This window comes from Pseudonaja textilis, chromosome 7 (assembly GCF_049901715.1).
Source record: "Pseudonaja textilis isolate UNSWEBS1 chromosome 7, rPseTex1.2, whole genome shotgun sequence".
NCBI classification, from domain to species: domain Eukaryota; kingdom Metazoa; phylum Chordata; class Lepidosauria; order Squamata; family Elapidae; genus Pseudonaja; species Pseudonaja textilis.
The window spans coordinates 20,738,462-20,754,780 of NC_141996.1; the positions used below are offsets into that span (position 1 = coordinate 20,738,462).

General features: G+C 36.5%; 1 protein-coding gene and 1 long non-coding RNA gene across 31 annotated transcripts in view; one reads left to right on the forward strand and one right to left on the reverse strand.

Annotated features, from left to right (window-relative positions):
- The window catches only part of ATP8A2 (ATPase phospholipid transporting 8A2), a 346,608-nt gene that overhangs the window by 143,896 nt on the left and 186,393 nt on the right, over positions 1 to 16,319 (reverse strand). For all 30 annotated transcript variants that reach the window (XM_087937192.1, XM_026708935.2, XM_026708941.2 and 27 more), the window contains one exon: positions 12,111 to 12,221. In XM_087937192.1, coding sequence (XP_087793318.1) covers positions 12,111 to 12,221 — 111 coding nt within the window. The remainder of the gene's footprint in view (positions 1 to 12,110; positions 12,222 to 16,319) is intronic.
- Positions 1,304 to 9,983, forward strand: LOC148125260 (uncharacterized). Its single transcript, XR_015744278.1, has 3 exons — positions 1,304 to 1,485; positions 7,820 to 7,953; positions 9,660 to 9,983. It is a non-coding gene; the product is annotated as an uncharacterized LOC148125260 (long non-coding RNA).

Genomic DNA, 16,319 nt, shown 5'->3' on the forward strand with positions numbered 1-16,319 from the left:
TGTATCCTAGGTTGTTCAAATCCTTTGGGACTGAATAGAGTTCAAAGAAAAATAACTAAAAATGAAATTTTACAAAATGGGAACATCATTAAGAAAACAATAAGACATCAAGAGCCTTTGTGTGTGTGTGTGTGTGTGTGTGTGTGTGTGTGTTTGAGTGTGTGAGTATATGTGGTGTGTGTATGTGAGCTTATTCGGGTTTCTTTTCCCAGCATTCCAATAAAGAATAATTATTTCTACAAAAAAGAAATAATTTGGGATTTCTTCCAATTATTTCTTCAAATAATTTGTTTGCCTTTTAGTATTTGCCCTTCAGTATAGTAATTTATTTGCCCTCAAGTATTTTTTAATTTATTCTTACTTTAAAATTTGGCACAGGTGAAATGTTCTTTTGCGATGCAGCATCACACATAAACTACTGCTGTGTCCCGAGAAATGAAATACACTAGTTTTAAAAGTAGTTGGAAGATTATGTAAATCTCTTTACATAATGAACATATTCATGAACATCAGTTGATATTTCTTTAGAATATTTTTTAAAAACTTTAAAAAAATAAAATCTCACATTTTAACCCCAGGACAATAATCATTTAAATCCATCCTTTATGTTGTCACTTGGATATAAGCCAACTAACTTATTTTACTTATTTTTAATTTTTTTTTTTTGAGAATCCACCAAATTTTTATATTAAGGCCTCTGAAGTCTATACTAGTTTGTATAGGACTGAAAGTTTTGCTGTGTCCTATAAAGCTAAAAGCTGTCTCAAGATCCAAAAGAGCATGTTCTGAAATTGTACAGGTTTCTTCTTGAATGATAATTAAAAATGGTTTTCGAGACTCTCATTGTACTTCGTGCAAATAGAATTATATGACATACAGCCAAATTCTATGTACTAAGAAATCATAATGAGTTCCATAAAGTTATTTCTATATGTTATGTATAGGGCAGCAGTCTTATTCTAGTGCCATTGAAATGAGCTCTCTGTTATCGATCTGCATGAATTCTGGCAATAGAATGGTGCACGACAGGGGCAGTAGAATCTAAAAACTAGGACGAAGCCATTCTGTGGTTACATTAAATTATAGTTAAGAAAGTTCTCCAGAAAATCACTCTGAAATTACCATGTTCTCTTGTATCACCTGGTTTACACATGATTCCATGTGCCATCATGACCCCAACAAATAGGGTTATGTTTTGCATGAGGTTTAAACAGCCATTTGTCTTTCAGAAAAATGAGGTAAAGGTCAGGGCTGGTCACCCAGTCCAGTGCCCTATGCCTTTCATCATAACCCAAAGGTATGCAGAGAAAGGGAGAAAGATCAGCTGTCCTTACAGTGCATGGAGCTGCTTGCCACAATGTCAATTGATCCTTTTATGCCTCTTGATTATTATTTTTTTCATTTTGGTGTGGAGGGGAACAACACGACCCCTGCAAAGTGTCCGATTCTTACCACAAACTTTTTGGGATTGGCAAGAAGGAATTGGTAAGTTATGTGGCAGCTTGCTATGTCATCTGATGGTTAGTAATGGCTTACAGTGTACAAAGTTACTGGGCTCTTTAAGGGTGCATCTCCTTCAATTATAAGCATTGCATTTGGTTGCCATTTACTTTTTGAAAATGTAACAATGCCGCTTTAAGATCATGCTCAGGTTTGTTCATTTCCATTTTCCAGTTACTACCGGCTCTGTGTATTTGGCTTAAAGATAGTAGCTGGTTAAGTTACAGTTGGATGTTATGGTTGAGAAATGGGAGATCAACCATTGTACATTCTATCTTCAACACACCAAGCCTAAACTGAATCCTGGGTTTAGCTGACACCCCTCAGCAGTTGGAAGTACTTAACTACAATGCTTGTAACTTATTATTGCATAACTTATTAATTTTGAGATGTGTGGGTTTATTAGAGTTGCCTTTTGTACACAAACTGCTGAGGGGTTGCTGTGAGAATCAAGGAAATAATCTGGGTGCCGAGGCATTTGCATGTCCGGGATCTGTAATTAACAGGACGTTAGAAAAGAGAAAAGAGGATGCAGAGATAAAGGGGGGAAAGAAGGCAATTAGATCACAGGATGAGATAAGGGACTTCTTAGTTAACCAAGGAGCACCAACACAAAAACAGAAACATGAGAAGGGAGGTTGTCCTGAAAAAGTGAGAAGGAGGAGGAAATTAAACTTAGAATGAGAAAAAACGTAGGATTTGTGAGGTTCAAAAACAGAACAAGCTAGGAGCAAACCTAGGGATTCTGTCTAAGCAGACCAGTTTGGCTCAGTGAGACCAAGTCTGAAATCGACAATTAGGAGAAAGATAAAGGAAATGCTTAGCTTAGGAAAACAAGATGGAAATTTAAACTGAGAAAGAGCTAGGGAGAAAGGAGTGCAGCTTTAACATGTGAAAAAGTCTACCTGCAAATCAAACACAACTTGAGAAGGCAAAGGGAGAGAAGAGATAAAGGAGCTCCTTTAGGAGAATGGATGACAGGAGTACTCATAAGTAAACACTAATGGGAAAATGCACAGGGTTTTTCTCTGATACAGCCCTGAGCTCAGAAAAGGTGAATTGGACAGCAAATAAATTGGCCTGTCTGTGAAAGTAATTATAGTGTTTCAACTAGACTCCAGGAGAGTGTGATGGTGGGAGAGCAAATCAGGACTGTAAAAACAAGGAGCTAAGGAGGAGAAGCCAGCAAGGGAGACCAAGAATGCTCAATGCATCAGAAGTGAGGTTTGTTTACAAGGCAGGCAAGTAACTTCTTTGACGATACTGCATAATATTGTCAAAGGGCGTGCATAAGCGCACCAATGTGCCTACCGCCCCTATCCTATTGTTTCTTTTTATTTTTCTTATATGTATCCATTTCATGTATTCATAACTATGTTTATATCTATATATATTATCTTACAATTTCTTGACAAATAAATAAATAAAATAAATAAATACCAAATCTTTCTGTATGTATTGTGTGGTTGAAAATGAATTCCTTAAGGAAGGTGGTAAGCTGAATGGAGGTTGTACTGAATAAACTTCCTTTGCATACCAAGATTCCAGCCGAATTCAACAGTTATGGTTGCGAAAAATGTAGATCTGATTATAGATCTCTAAGTTTTATTTCTATTTTTAGAACACACAAGTAATAAAATAGAACTGGTCTCAGGTTTTGCTTCTGAATGCAATCAAGTGCATTGTCTGTTCATACTTACACTAATCTTAAATCTTATTTGATCTGAGAAAATGCCCCTTAGACCACTCTGCTGGGTGGAGAGTGTAGCAGCAGGCTTGTTTGGATAGGAATTAAATAAAACATTGGCAGGGACCACACGGCTGAGAGTTTTCCATGGGGAATGTTCTTCTCAAAGTTAGAACTAGCCATTGTGGGAAAATACACTACTAAGAAGAGTTGCATGAAGCACAACTCTCCCTCCTTCCCTCCCTCCCTCTCCCCCCCTCACACTCACATACAAATCTACCTACCTACCTACCCACCTACCTTCCTCCTACCTACTGTGTTTTCCCGAAAATAAGACCCTGTCTTATTATTTTTTTTTGCCACCAAAAAAGGCACCAGGTCTTATTTTCGGGAAATGTCATCCACTTACTAATCTCAGTTGTGCATGTTGCCCCTTGCCTCCTTTTCACTGTCAGAGGCCTTCAGGAACTTCTTCTGCAGCCAGCAAGGCTTTCCTGAAGGTCTCTGCAGCCGATAACAGAGCTCCAGATTGATCTTGGGCTCTGTTATCAGCTACAGAGGCCTTTAGGAAAGCTTTGCTGGCTGCAGAAGAAATGGGCCGGCAAGGCACGTGTCGGGGTGTGGCAGGCCTGGCTGCAACTGTGCAGCTCCACTACCCATCCCCACCCTAGCTTAATTTTTACCCATGCAGTCTGGAGTGGGCAGGATCTTAATTAGGGCTTATTTTGGGGGGTAGGGCTTCTATTGGGTGCACATGCAAAAATCAAGCTAAGATTTACTTTCAGGATAGGTTGTATTTTGGGGGAAACAGGGTTTCTTTCTTTCTTTCTTTCTTTCTTTCTTTCTTTCTTTCTTTCTTTCTTTCTTTCTTTCTTTCTTTCTTTCTTTCTTTTTCTTTCTTTCTCCTCCTATTTCTCCAGCACACTAACAACTCTGTGAAAGGATAAATTGAGAGAGATAATTTCCCACTGAACATTTGGATGGAGAAGAACCTGTGTTTCCCTGGCTTTGACATGTACATCATGTTGGGTACTATGAAAGCATCTGCACTGACTTTCCTCTTTTTAAGCAAAGAACTTAATGCCATAGATGGAGCACAAACTATTGAACAGACACGTCTGGTATGAATAAAAAGTATAGATGGCTCATGTGATGAAGAGGAAAAAAAATGAAAAAGATGGAATCAGGGCAGCTTGATTTCAGGGCCTTGTTCCCTTTCCTTTTATGTCTTTAAAAATTAAGTGAAAAAATTGGGGCTGAAGACTTTTATAAGTTTTCTCTGAGGAGAACATCTGTTATTTGTTCAGGTTCAGGTCCATCTCTGTAGTTGCATTCTGTCTTGGGAAAGTTATTTTGATCTTTAAGTCTCTTCTATTTTCCTTATGTAATATTTGCATTAGAACTGGATATGCCTATAACAGCAGTTATTTAGTAATGATGTCCAAAACACTGTCCAAACTGCAAGTGTAGCCAGATCTTTCCAAATATTAGAAGTCATTCCCCCCCACCCCCATACACACAATATATTATAACGTTAAAATGACTGGAAAAAGTACAGTCCCAGTGCATGTACTGAATGCATATGAGTCCGCCCCTCCTTCCAGAAACTGCTATACTGGCATATTCTATCACAGCCAGAGTTTTATTGCAAGCAGAAGCCCTTCTGTGTTTACCAGAAGAGCAAGATACATGGGGACAGGAACAAGGGAGAAGAGCCAATTAAAAAAACCAGATAGCAACACAGCTACTATAATAAATAGAAATTTCTATAAAAACACAGTCCGTCACAGAAACTAGCTGGAAATTCAGATCACAGAAGCATACGTTTTGGATTACAAGATATTATGAAAGAGAAAAGACTGAATGTGAAGCAACCTGCCCCTTGCAGCTTTCCATCCTGAGTATTGAACAAAAGATATTCCTCTGCCACCCTAAGAGAATATATAACCTCCGCATTTTGCTCTAATTTCTAAACTTGTCTTTCAAAACTGGGTTAGATATGCCTTTATAAAATCCCAAAATAAAATAACATCTCTGGTGGTTAATTAGCAAAGCTGGATCAAGGTGCTTGATTATTAGTCAGCATTTAATTGAATTAGTTTTCCACTGCGGTATAAGGAATAAAAATAATTTTTAAAAGAAATCTAGGTCTGCAATGTTTAGAGAAGAATAATCTGCTGATTTTTTATCATGTACATTTCATCTTTTTTTAAGTATAGTAACAGGTTGGAGACAATTGTAATATTTACTGTGGCTTCAGTGCTTATGATATGAAAGCCATGTTCCAATTCTAAAGGGTTTTTTTAATAAATGGAAAAAAAAAGATTACGTGGCCTTGTTGTGAGCTATGGCCCACAAGTTGGGGACCTCTGTTATAGACAGCCTATGGATTGGAAGAGGGCACTGTTGCTTGGCAAGCTTGTAACAAAGCTTGTTGACTACGAATATCTTGTTGGAAAGAAAGATCTCATCCCTAGATGGACCTTGAAAAGTCTCTTTAGTCTCTTCGAAATGTTAAGTATTGGATAACCCACCCTTAAAATTAACAGTTAGGAAAAATGGCAGGTGGTATAATAACTTGACTTAAATGGAATGCAAAGAGGGACTCTGTAGGAAAAGGCAAAATCTAAATGAAGGAGAATTTTATCTCTGTGAAGAACAAGGAAACATGGAGCTATTAATGGTAAAGGTGAATCTTAAAATGCTATGCAAGTAGATTAAGGATAACAATAAAATGACTGCAAAAAAGTTCTTTATGGAGCAAACGATCAAGATACCTTGCTTGTGATTTTAGAGGAATATCACAAACACAATGAACCCATTTAAATGAGTAAGAAAAATATTTTGAAGTATTTCACAAAGTAGCTCTGCTTAGCTGAAAGAGAAGCCTCAAAAACTTCATATATTCTAGCTCTAATCTTGACATGGAAGGAGCTGAAATTTATGTGATGGATCTGTCTGTGATAGACGAACAACAGTTTTGAGTGCCTCATAAGTAAAGATATTCCCAATGCTAGTTGTAAGCATCGTTATCAAGCCCACTGAGGTAATAAGGCTGTTGGTCAAATTCCTGTGAAATTCCAAGTCTCTACTGGGAAAAGGTATAGAAAAGTGCCTTCTATTGGATCAGGAATGCATTGCTTAGGGATTGCTGCAGAAGTGTAGGCAGTAATGATTGCCCTGATGAACAATGAGATTAAACTTGTATTTGCCTTGGTGGAATTTGATGGCAGTAAATGTCATTGCGTGTAACTATTTTTGGTGTTAACTGAGACCAGCTGAGCTGGGCAGCCAGGATGCTATTATTTCCTAGCATGTGAATTGTGAGAATAAAGATCAAATGGAAAAATATCAATTCCAAGTGTGCAATGAGAGGTATAAAAAAAGCAGGGAAATGGTGCTGCTTGTTAATGTCACACTGTATCCTGTTTTATACACACCAGAGGTATAAATCACTTCAGGAAGGGGTGGTTTTTTTAAAGGCAAAGATAACAAAAGCTAAGAAAAAGAAGGAGAGAGGGAAGCCAAGCAATTTAATAGTGGGATAGTCAAGATTCCCTTGCAGGTTATATCAGGATTCTTGGGGTAGCAATACAAGTGAAATTGATGGGTTAAGACGATATCTCCATAGCTCAGATTTCTGGAGTTATATGCTGAAGACTCAAAATACATTGGGGAATTTCCAGTTGCACTGAACAATGGGAGCCACAGTCAATTTATTTGAAATCTGCCAAGGAAGACACCTCCACCTACATCTCTACCTCTACATGCTATCAGATGCGTAATGCTTCTTACCTCTGCAATGAGAGTTATGTTCCCTCTTTAGAAGGAGGAGTTGGGGGCAGCTCTTTCTACATTTGGAGAAAAGCTCACTACCAGCTCTTGCATAAGATATGGCTGATACTCTCCTAAGACCTGGTCTGTAAGAGATACCAACATTTCCTCCTAATCAGAATTTATTTGGAGGCACCATGTTTTCTATGGGGATTCTCAGTCATCCAGGTCATGGCTATCCCAACGGTGCTTTTTCAAGAGGCAACTGAACTTTCTGATTTTTCTTTGAAGACGTTTCCCTTCTCAACCACCAGAGCTGAAGAAGCTTCTTGGATGAGAAACAAAACGTCTTCAAAGAAAAAGAAGAAAGTCCAGTTGCCTCTTGAAAAAGGACCTTTGGAAGACAATGTGTTGTAGAGGGAAATCTATGTGTATAAATACAAGAGACCACTATGAGGTCACCCCTGAGTTAAATATGGGAAGACATGGGACTGATTAAAAGAAGTAAATGCTTATTTGCTTATCTATTAGATTTTTTAATGTGGTGTATAAATTAGACTGTGGAGTTCCCTGCTATCAGATTGGTGATGGCTACTAATTTAGAAATATTTTAAAGGAGATTGGAAAAATCATTGCTATGCTATTCTATCAACAGTTATAGTTTTGATATTTTTATACTTTTTAAATCACAGCACACTTAACTATCAATTGCTAGGAAGCAACAATGGAAAAGGGATACTTGTTTATGAAAATTCTGAATGCAGTCTGGTTCCACAAGACAACACAAAATGCTGGATTAGATGAATCATTGGCTCGTTTCCACAGAATCCTTCTTCTGTTTCTATGCTCTTATTGCAGAGAAAAATTAAGCAGGACAAAGGACAATTCCTTTTCATAATACAATGTACTTTTGTGTATTTGGAAGAGCCTTTACCAACCATATGGCCCCCTGGTGTTTCTGTCTACAAACCTCAACATTCTCAGCCAGAAGGGTAATGAAATTCTTATCAAGAGGTTGCTTTTTATTAATGTTGACCTATAATTCAATTTGAAACACTAAGACAGTTATAAATGACAGTAAAATAAGTTCTCAAGAGATAAGACTCACTTCCTCCAGTGGCTCTGAAATTTCTGAAAATTTTAAATCTCTATATTCATCAGTGCCCCGTAAATTAGCAACTGGACACCTATGATGGTTTCAGCTAGCAAACACTGTTCTTCTCAGAGACCAATATGTCCAAGAAGTTTGCCTTTTCAAACTGTTCCATCTGTTTTGGTAGCAGTTTCATTTAATCCATCAAAATAATATTTGGCATGAAATAAATTTTACTCTTTCTTCCTCAGTCTCAATAAAAATTGCCCAATTTGCCAAACTTATCTAAGCTTTTTTACTGACACAGCACATTTTAAAACAAAATTGTAATGGTGGAAGCTTCTCAACTTAAATTACAGAATTACAGCCTAATTAGTCCAATATGACAGACAGTCTCTTTTGGATGAGTCTGTTCACTTAATTCTTTTTGTCAGATTGCAAATTCATTGATATGGTTTATATTTATATGGTTTACATTCAAGGAGAATAAATTATTTTACAAATGTGTTGTTATAAGAGTTACTGCATCTTAACTAATATTTAAGAACTCTGAAGCCTCTGATACTAGCTTCCTTTCTTTATTATGCCAGAGATGTTGTGATTAGATTAATATTTTTCTGAAGGCACAATTTTATAACTGTTAAAATAAAAATGATCTTAATCTTGGATTCATACATTTAAAATCTTTCTGGGTGGAATGACCCTGTTATGGAACAAGGAATGTAATGAACTGGATATTAAATGCCAAATATTATCAGGATATATAAGTATCTAAAATCCCAAGCAGGTTCTATTCTTTCTGAGGAAAATAAATAAAAGATGAACTACTCTGATCATTTCTTTTATCATCATATATGCTGAAAATATGTAGGCTTTGGTGATGTAACATATTATATTTCTTAAAATTTCCAAATTTCACTATAGTACTATAATTTACTTTTCTCTGATCTGGCAGTTCTTGTTTTAATTGGAAGTGAAACTCCAAGGATACCCAGCAGCATGGATACTGAGGCAGGCTGGGAATTTTGGGAATTGTTGGATCCAGGACATCTGGAGTGTGTCAGATTGTGGAAGGCTGCTATAATATTTTGCTTTACTGAGATATAGGAGCCCTATGTCCAATTTCTCAGAAAAGTTGCTTTCCAGCTGCACGGCAGCTAAAGAACAATATTCCATTTGAAATGTTGCTTATTTGTATTCAATCTGATTTTAAAATAAATAGTCCTGAAAAGGCACAGCAGAAATCTTGAAGTTGTTCATCAACAGACAGTAGCTTGACAGATTAATGTTTGATTTAGTCCTTGCATCCTGCAACCAAATCATAATCCAACACTGAGTAGCAAGTGTTAATATTTATTTCTTAGGGCTAGATTGAATTCTTAAAAACTTTTGATAGTTTTACCAAGGCTGCTTGGAACTCTCCCTTAGACTAGTTGGAGACAGAAGTGTAAGAAGCCAGCTTAATTGGTAAAGCAGGCTATATCCTATCTATTACAGACTATAGTTGAAGTAAGCATATGTTGAAATAAAAATAAATTGTAACCATGTTAAAACAAAAGCCCATTTTGATTCTTGGCTTCTTTCCTTTCTGTTTTAAATATTTAGATAGACCAACCTTCATGTGATCATAATCAAGGAAGAACCCTGAATGTCCCTAATCCATGGTGGCACAATGGTTAGAGTGCTGAACTGCAAGCTATTTCTGCTGACTGCCAGCTGCCTGCAATTTGGCAGTTCAAATTTCACAAGGCTTAAGGATGGAAGGATTCAGCCTTCCATCTTCCACGGTTGGTAAAATGAGGACCCAGATTGTTGGGAGCAATATGCTGACTCTGTAAACTGCTTAGACAGGGCTGTAAAGCACTGTGAAGTGGTATATAAGTCTAAGTGCTATTGCTATCCTTAATAAAGAACTATAATAAAGTACAATTAGAGTATAATGTAAGAATTAAAAGGGCATTGAAAAATTCACTACATTTTGAAAAGATGTGCTGATCTGCACAAAAATTCAGTTCTTGTAAATGATTTTAGGAGCTGCCATCAGTTTCCATTCTTGAACAAACATTTACACATTTTGATGGCTTGAGAAATAAGTTGAAATATAACCCCACTGATCTCAAAGGGCATAGATTTCTCCCCTTTCTCTCAGACATTTCCTCATTGTTTATTTAACCTTAGTTTGTTCTTTTTTAAAATTAACCTTCTATAATTCCTGGCTATCCTCAAACTTCATCAGTTAGAACAATCTCCCCTTTTATAAGAAGAATCAAAAAGACATGAATCACCTTAAGAATGGTATTCTTTTGTGGTTCAGCTACCCACAGCACTCATTCCAATTTATCTTGGTCAAGAAGAAGCCTCAGATACAGTTAAGTAGAAAAACATGGCTAGCTAAGTGAGTTATGTTCATGGTGTTAGTAACCCAAAGCTAAAACACAGTGGTAGAGGTCACATTTTGCATGCTGAAAACACCCCATTCAGTCCCCTGCATGTGTAGTCATGGGTGGAACAAGACACCTGCTAAGTCACTTCACTTTAATGCTATTTTTATGAAATCAATAAAGAACAGACATGGAATACCTGCATGGCAGTGTTTGAACAAGCACCTGTCCTCGGCTTCCAGATTTCTATTGTAAAGTATAAATGCAGTATGGAAAAAAGGCCTTTTTCTATTTTTCAGTTAATTACATGGATTGCATAAATATATTCATGTATATGCATACGAGCAAGCAGAAATTCTACATCTTTAAACTTCCAATCCAGTGAATGGCTATTAGGCATTTTTAGGCTTCAGTAAATCCCACAGGGGTTTAATGAAGAGATCTGCGTGGAGGAAACAGCACAGAAAACTATTGTCTATCAATCAGTCTGTTTGTTTACCTTATCAAACCTTATACAACTTGGGGCTCCCTAGATATGTTGACTACAATGCTCATCATCACCAGCCAATATGACCAATAGGGAGAGGCTGACCAAGCTGGATATTTTTTTGCTTGGACTGACAAAATCTGGTTGAAACTGTGGATGGATTTAGCTGATTTTTTAAAACTTCCATGTAGTAAGAATTAGAAATCTGGGACCACTTGTCATGCTAAGCATATACAGGAACCTGAGAAAAAGCTAAAGGTACATAAGCTAAAATCTTCTGAAAAAGAACCATAAACAGACCAAGCCAACATTTCCCCTTAACAAGCCTATGGACACAAGAATATTTGTAAATAGCATCTGTCATCAATTCCTACAGCCATTGTGACTTGAGAACTGCGTTTGGAATCACAACATGCCAAACTACACGCTATGCAAAATGTATTTCATCAAAAAGAAGTCTGAAGCATAAATTTGAAAATCACAGTTATATTCTATATGCATGTAGAAACTATGATCAGACCATCTCCCGATACCATATCTCACCTCAATGGTACAATAGTATATCCAGCTTTCATATTTTAGAAAATTGATTAAACATAACAGTTTTAAGGAAAAGATTACTGCAAAGCAATGGAGGTAAAGAGGACCAAACTGTACAACTGATGATGCCATTAGAAGGCTACTCCCATCATATTTTTAAACCGCTGTAGAGTGACTAAGATTTAATTGAAATTAGGAAAAATCAGAAAATGTAATCTGTAAATTTCATTAAGGTCTCATCTACCTTTCTCATCCCCCAAAGTAGATCATAAGCATAATCACTGTTCTATTCTATTCTATTCTATTCTATTCTATTCTATTCTATTCTATTCCATTCCATTGTAGTTGGAAATCATGATCACATGACTGCAGCTAACTGTTGCAATGCTGCAGCGACCACAACTTTGCAAATAAACTGTATGAAGATCCTAGAAGATTCCCCGGGAATCATAAGTCCTGAATTTTGGATGCATTCTTTAATTTAGCCCATTTGAGGTACCTTGGTTCAAAAATGGTTGCTCTATAATGCACCATTTTGCCCAAATGAAGATTACAAACAGAAAAACAGACAGGAGAGTTTAAATAGTATATACATTTCCTACTATCAATGAAGAAAGAGAAACAAACAAGGCATAGAATGTTACCTACCTCAATAATATAAAGAACCACATTCTTATAAAAGCAATACAATATGCATTTTGTCACTCGATTGTAACTCCAGGCTCCATGGACAAGTAACAGCTTCTCCAAGTAGGAAAACTAGGAGGGAAAAAGATCAATTGTGTGCCATCAAATTACTGTCAACTCTTAAATGGTGTTTAGTTTTAAATTCTAGACCATTCATTGCTTGGTGACATTAACTTAGATTAAATTACTCTAAAGTTTTATATGTACCACAACAGACATGCCTGGAATATTGAACATGGAGCATTCTATTGGCTTTAAGTTCTGACTGCAGCACATGTCCCAATTTAAGTAGCTACTGTAAGTAACATGAGCAGGAAATGCTATTGAATTCCTGCTTGTGGGTTTCCCTTAAAGAGAGATTGGCTAATGTGGGATACTAGATTAGATGCATCTTTGTTGTTCAGTGTAACTTTTCTTAGGCAGAACATTATATCATGATCTTGTGACAAGATTCAATTCCATACTACATGTAATTGGGAAAAAATACAAATGCAAACCTGCCTTCATAAAAATTCATAAAACTAGTTTTTATCTTCCTATGTTTTTAGTATAATGCCTCTTCTTTGTACATCTAGACTAAAACCTGTCTTAAATTTATGAGTTTCCTAGGAAGAGAGTCTGTCTGGTGCAGTGGTGAAGAAATGAGGAAATGGTGAGTTCTAGATCTTTCTTAGTCAGGAAAGCCAGCTTGATGACTTTGGGTGAGTCACTCTGTCTCAGCCACTTCACAGGCTTGATTTTAAGGGGAAAATTGGAGACAGGTGTATTAGATGTGCTTGTCATCTTTAGATAGATGATAGATAGATAGATAGATAGATAGATAGATAGATAGATAGATAGATAGATAGATAGATAGATAGATATGGATGAGTAGATGAACAGATAGACATATAGTTATTTAAAAAATGATACTCAGAGTAGTGGCTTATGGCAGTGGTTAAAGATATTTAAAAGACACAGTTCTAGAGGGTTTTATGTGCTGAAATGATTATCCAACAATCTATGTGTAGTGGAAAGGAACTGGATAGCATCCCTTTCAGTTGAAAACAGCAGTCAGATATTAAATGCATATGTGTTATGTGGGACTTATTCCCAAGTAAACATTGACCAAATCACAGGCAAATGTGTAGAATTCTGGATATTGGTTAGACTGTTTTTACAATATAATTTTTAAATTGATCTAGTAAATCATTATATTACCATTCTATGTGTTTTAATTGATATTGTAGTAGCCTCACAAGGTGTCATTTACTCCTCAGCCCTACTTATATCTCAGAAGCAAGTTAAAACAATTTTTTGCTCAGACTGTGGGGCCTATTTAGGCTATCACAGGAAATGGACTGTTTTAGTTTTAATTGCTTATGTTGAGCTTATTATTTTTTCTGCTATTCAAAGCCCTTAGTCTGACAGGACTAGGGCGGGCTACAAATTTGGATTGATTGATAGACAAAGACAGATAACCAACCCTACCATGGATGTTTTAATTGTCGTCTTGGGACTGTAAACCTCAAGGAATTCCTGGCAGATTCAGCAATAATAAACACACTTACTTAGGTAATGGTGAAATAACAGAATTATCTGGGGCTTTGTATAAATTGAAGAACTGCAGCTCCCACCAATTTCAGCTTAAATATGTGATGCTGATTTATGTAAGCTGCCCAGAGTCACTGGAGATGGGTGGCATATAAATTTAATTAATAAATAAATCATGAGGAATGTTGAGAACTGAAGAACAGCATCCACAGAATCTGGCCAGACACAAGTTCAAGTCCTTCTCTTATGCTAGTCATAGGTTCAAGAATGAGAGATAGAGGCTAAGGGCCAAGACTTAAATTGGCATTGAAAAACGTAGGGAACTATAACAAAATAGTAATGGACTTCTTGAAACAATCTCTAACTACCAGGATGGACAACTTTCTTTAAGCCAGGAGCAGAAATTTGCTCTCTCAGCCCACTGGTAATATTACTGAAAGAATGATAATGTCCCTGCTTATTCAGTCCACTTTTATTTTGTGTAGGCATTTAAGTTCTCTGAGAGTACAACTGCACCTTTTCCTATTAGAACATTCCAGAAACAAACAAATATACATAATCCAATTGGACATGGTTCTTGTGTTTGAACCTGTGAAATGGTATTTGTTGATTTGAAAAGTAGACCCAGTACCTGTGGAAATATGCTAGGTAAATGAAGAAGAAGATTTGATCGTTACAAGAACCAGAAAATATTCCTTTTGTTAAAAGCCATGGGGGCACAGTGGTTAGAATGCAACATTGCAGGTTAACCCTGCTCACAGTCTGGAGTTTGATTCTGACTGGCAATTGACTTAGACTCCCATCCTTCCAAGGTTGGTAAAATGAGGGCCCAGATTGTTGGGGGAAATATGCTGACATTGCAATATGCTGAAATTGTAAAGAGAGTGCTATAGAGCACTATGGGATGATATATAAGTTTAAGTGTTATTGCTAAAAAAAGAGCTAGATTTTGATAATGCTTAGAACATTTGGAAGGGTGGAAATCAGAGAATTATTTATCCATTTATTTAATATTTATTAGATTTATGTGCCTCCCATTTCATATAGAGGCCACCTTAGAATAATAGAGTTGAAAGGAGTGACTGAATCCAACTCCTGCTTTGTATTTATAAAAGTTATTAGCTAACTTCTTCCACCATTTTCAGGCAACTGGTTCAAACTGATGTTCATCTTTGGAAGTTGCTTTTTTTGCCCACTAACATTCCTAACTATCAGTAACTATCTGCCAAAAAAAAAGGAGTTTACTTCTGGTGAAATTTCTCACTCCCCTGCCTGTTTTAGAAAATAAAATAAAATAAGAAAAGTTCTGCCCCCAGTTAGTCAATTTGCAGCTGAATTTCTGCAGCACAGTCCCAGGATGCTAGTGATTGCCACAAATTGGATCCCAGGGATTGGGGTGATGTTATATACTCCCTATGGGCTTCTATTTATTTATTTCTGCCTTATTGGAAATAACTCAGCAAAAATAATTTAGAAAGTTTCTATCAGATTACATTAAAATGACCGTTTCATTAACATTTCCTACATATATATATATTTTACCATTCCGAGGCTTACTTTACGTCCAAGGAATCCTGGGTCATATAGAAGCATTTTATTTCCTACCTTTTCACCTTCACAATACTGCTGCAATGAGGATTACATTTAATGACAATGATTTTGCTAAGGCAATTCAACAGACTTTATACTGGGCAGGAATATGAATACAGGTTCCCCAATACTAATCTAGCTTTTAATTTCCTATATTGTATCTCTGGGTTTTCAAAGCACTGTTCCTCATTCAGAAGGAAACTTTGGAATGAAAAGCATTCCCAAAAATTTCCAAGGATTATAACACACCAATTAATTTAACATCAACAAAGAGGCCATGAGTTCTAATCCCACCAGCTGGGTGATTTTGGGCTAGTCACTCTCTATCTCTCTCAGCCCAGCCTACCTCACAGAGTTACTGTTGTGAAGAAAATAGCAGGAGAAAGGAGTATCAGGTACATTCGCCACCTAGAGTTATTTATAAACAATAATAAAGGTAGGAGAAAAAATAAATATCGGCAGAGCTTAAGACAAAATAAGATCCAAAAAGAAGAATATACTCTAAAGAAATGCCTGCATGCATTTTCTGAGAGGAAGAAAAATGATCCCACTAAAAGAGCATTCCATTTTTATATACTGTATAAATAAGTATACATCCCACATATTTCCATATAAAAATACTGATTTTTGTGGTTGTGTGTCTAAAAAAGAACCAGTGAGATTCATTCTGAATCAGAAACAATGGTGCTTGTCACCTTGCAGGATCATTCAACATCTGGTCAGACCGCAAGGTGGCGGTCAGCCAGAGTTTGCCTCAGGCATCCCAAAGACTGCCAACACTTATTACATCAGTGAAATGCAGGATGTGAGAAGCAAGACAAAGCAAATAGTGTAGTCTCTTCTTCAGGAAACTAGATGAATACTCACTCATTTAGAATTTCTATCAGCAGTTCAGTAATAAAGGTAATCCTTGGACATAATTAATTCCTCCTTTTAAAAACAATAAAATCTACATCCAAGATTTGAACTGCCTCAAAAATGACCCTATTTGGTTTTGGGAGTCTGGGAAAAAAATACGTCATTGGATTGCATTATAATGAAGATGAG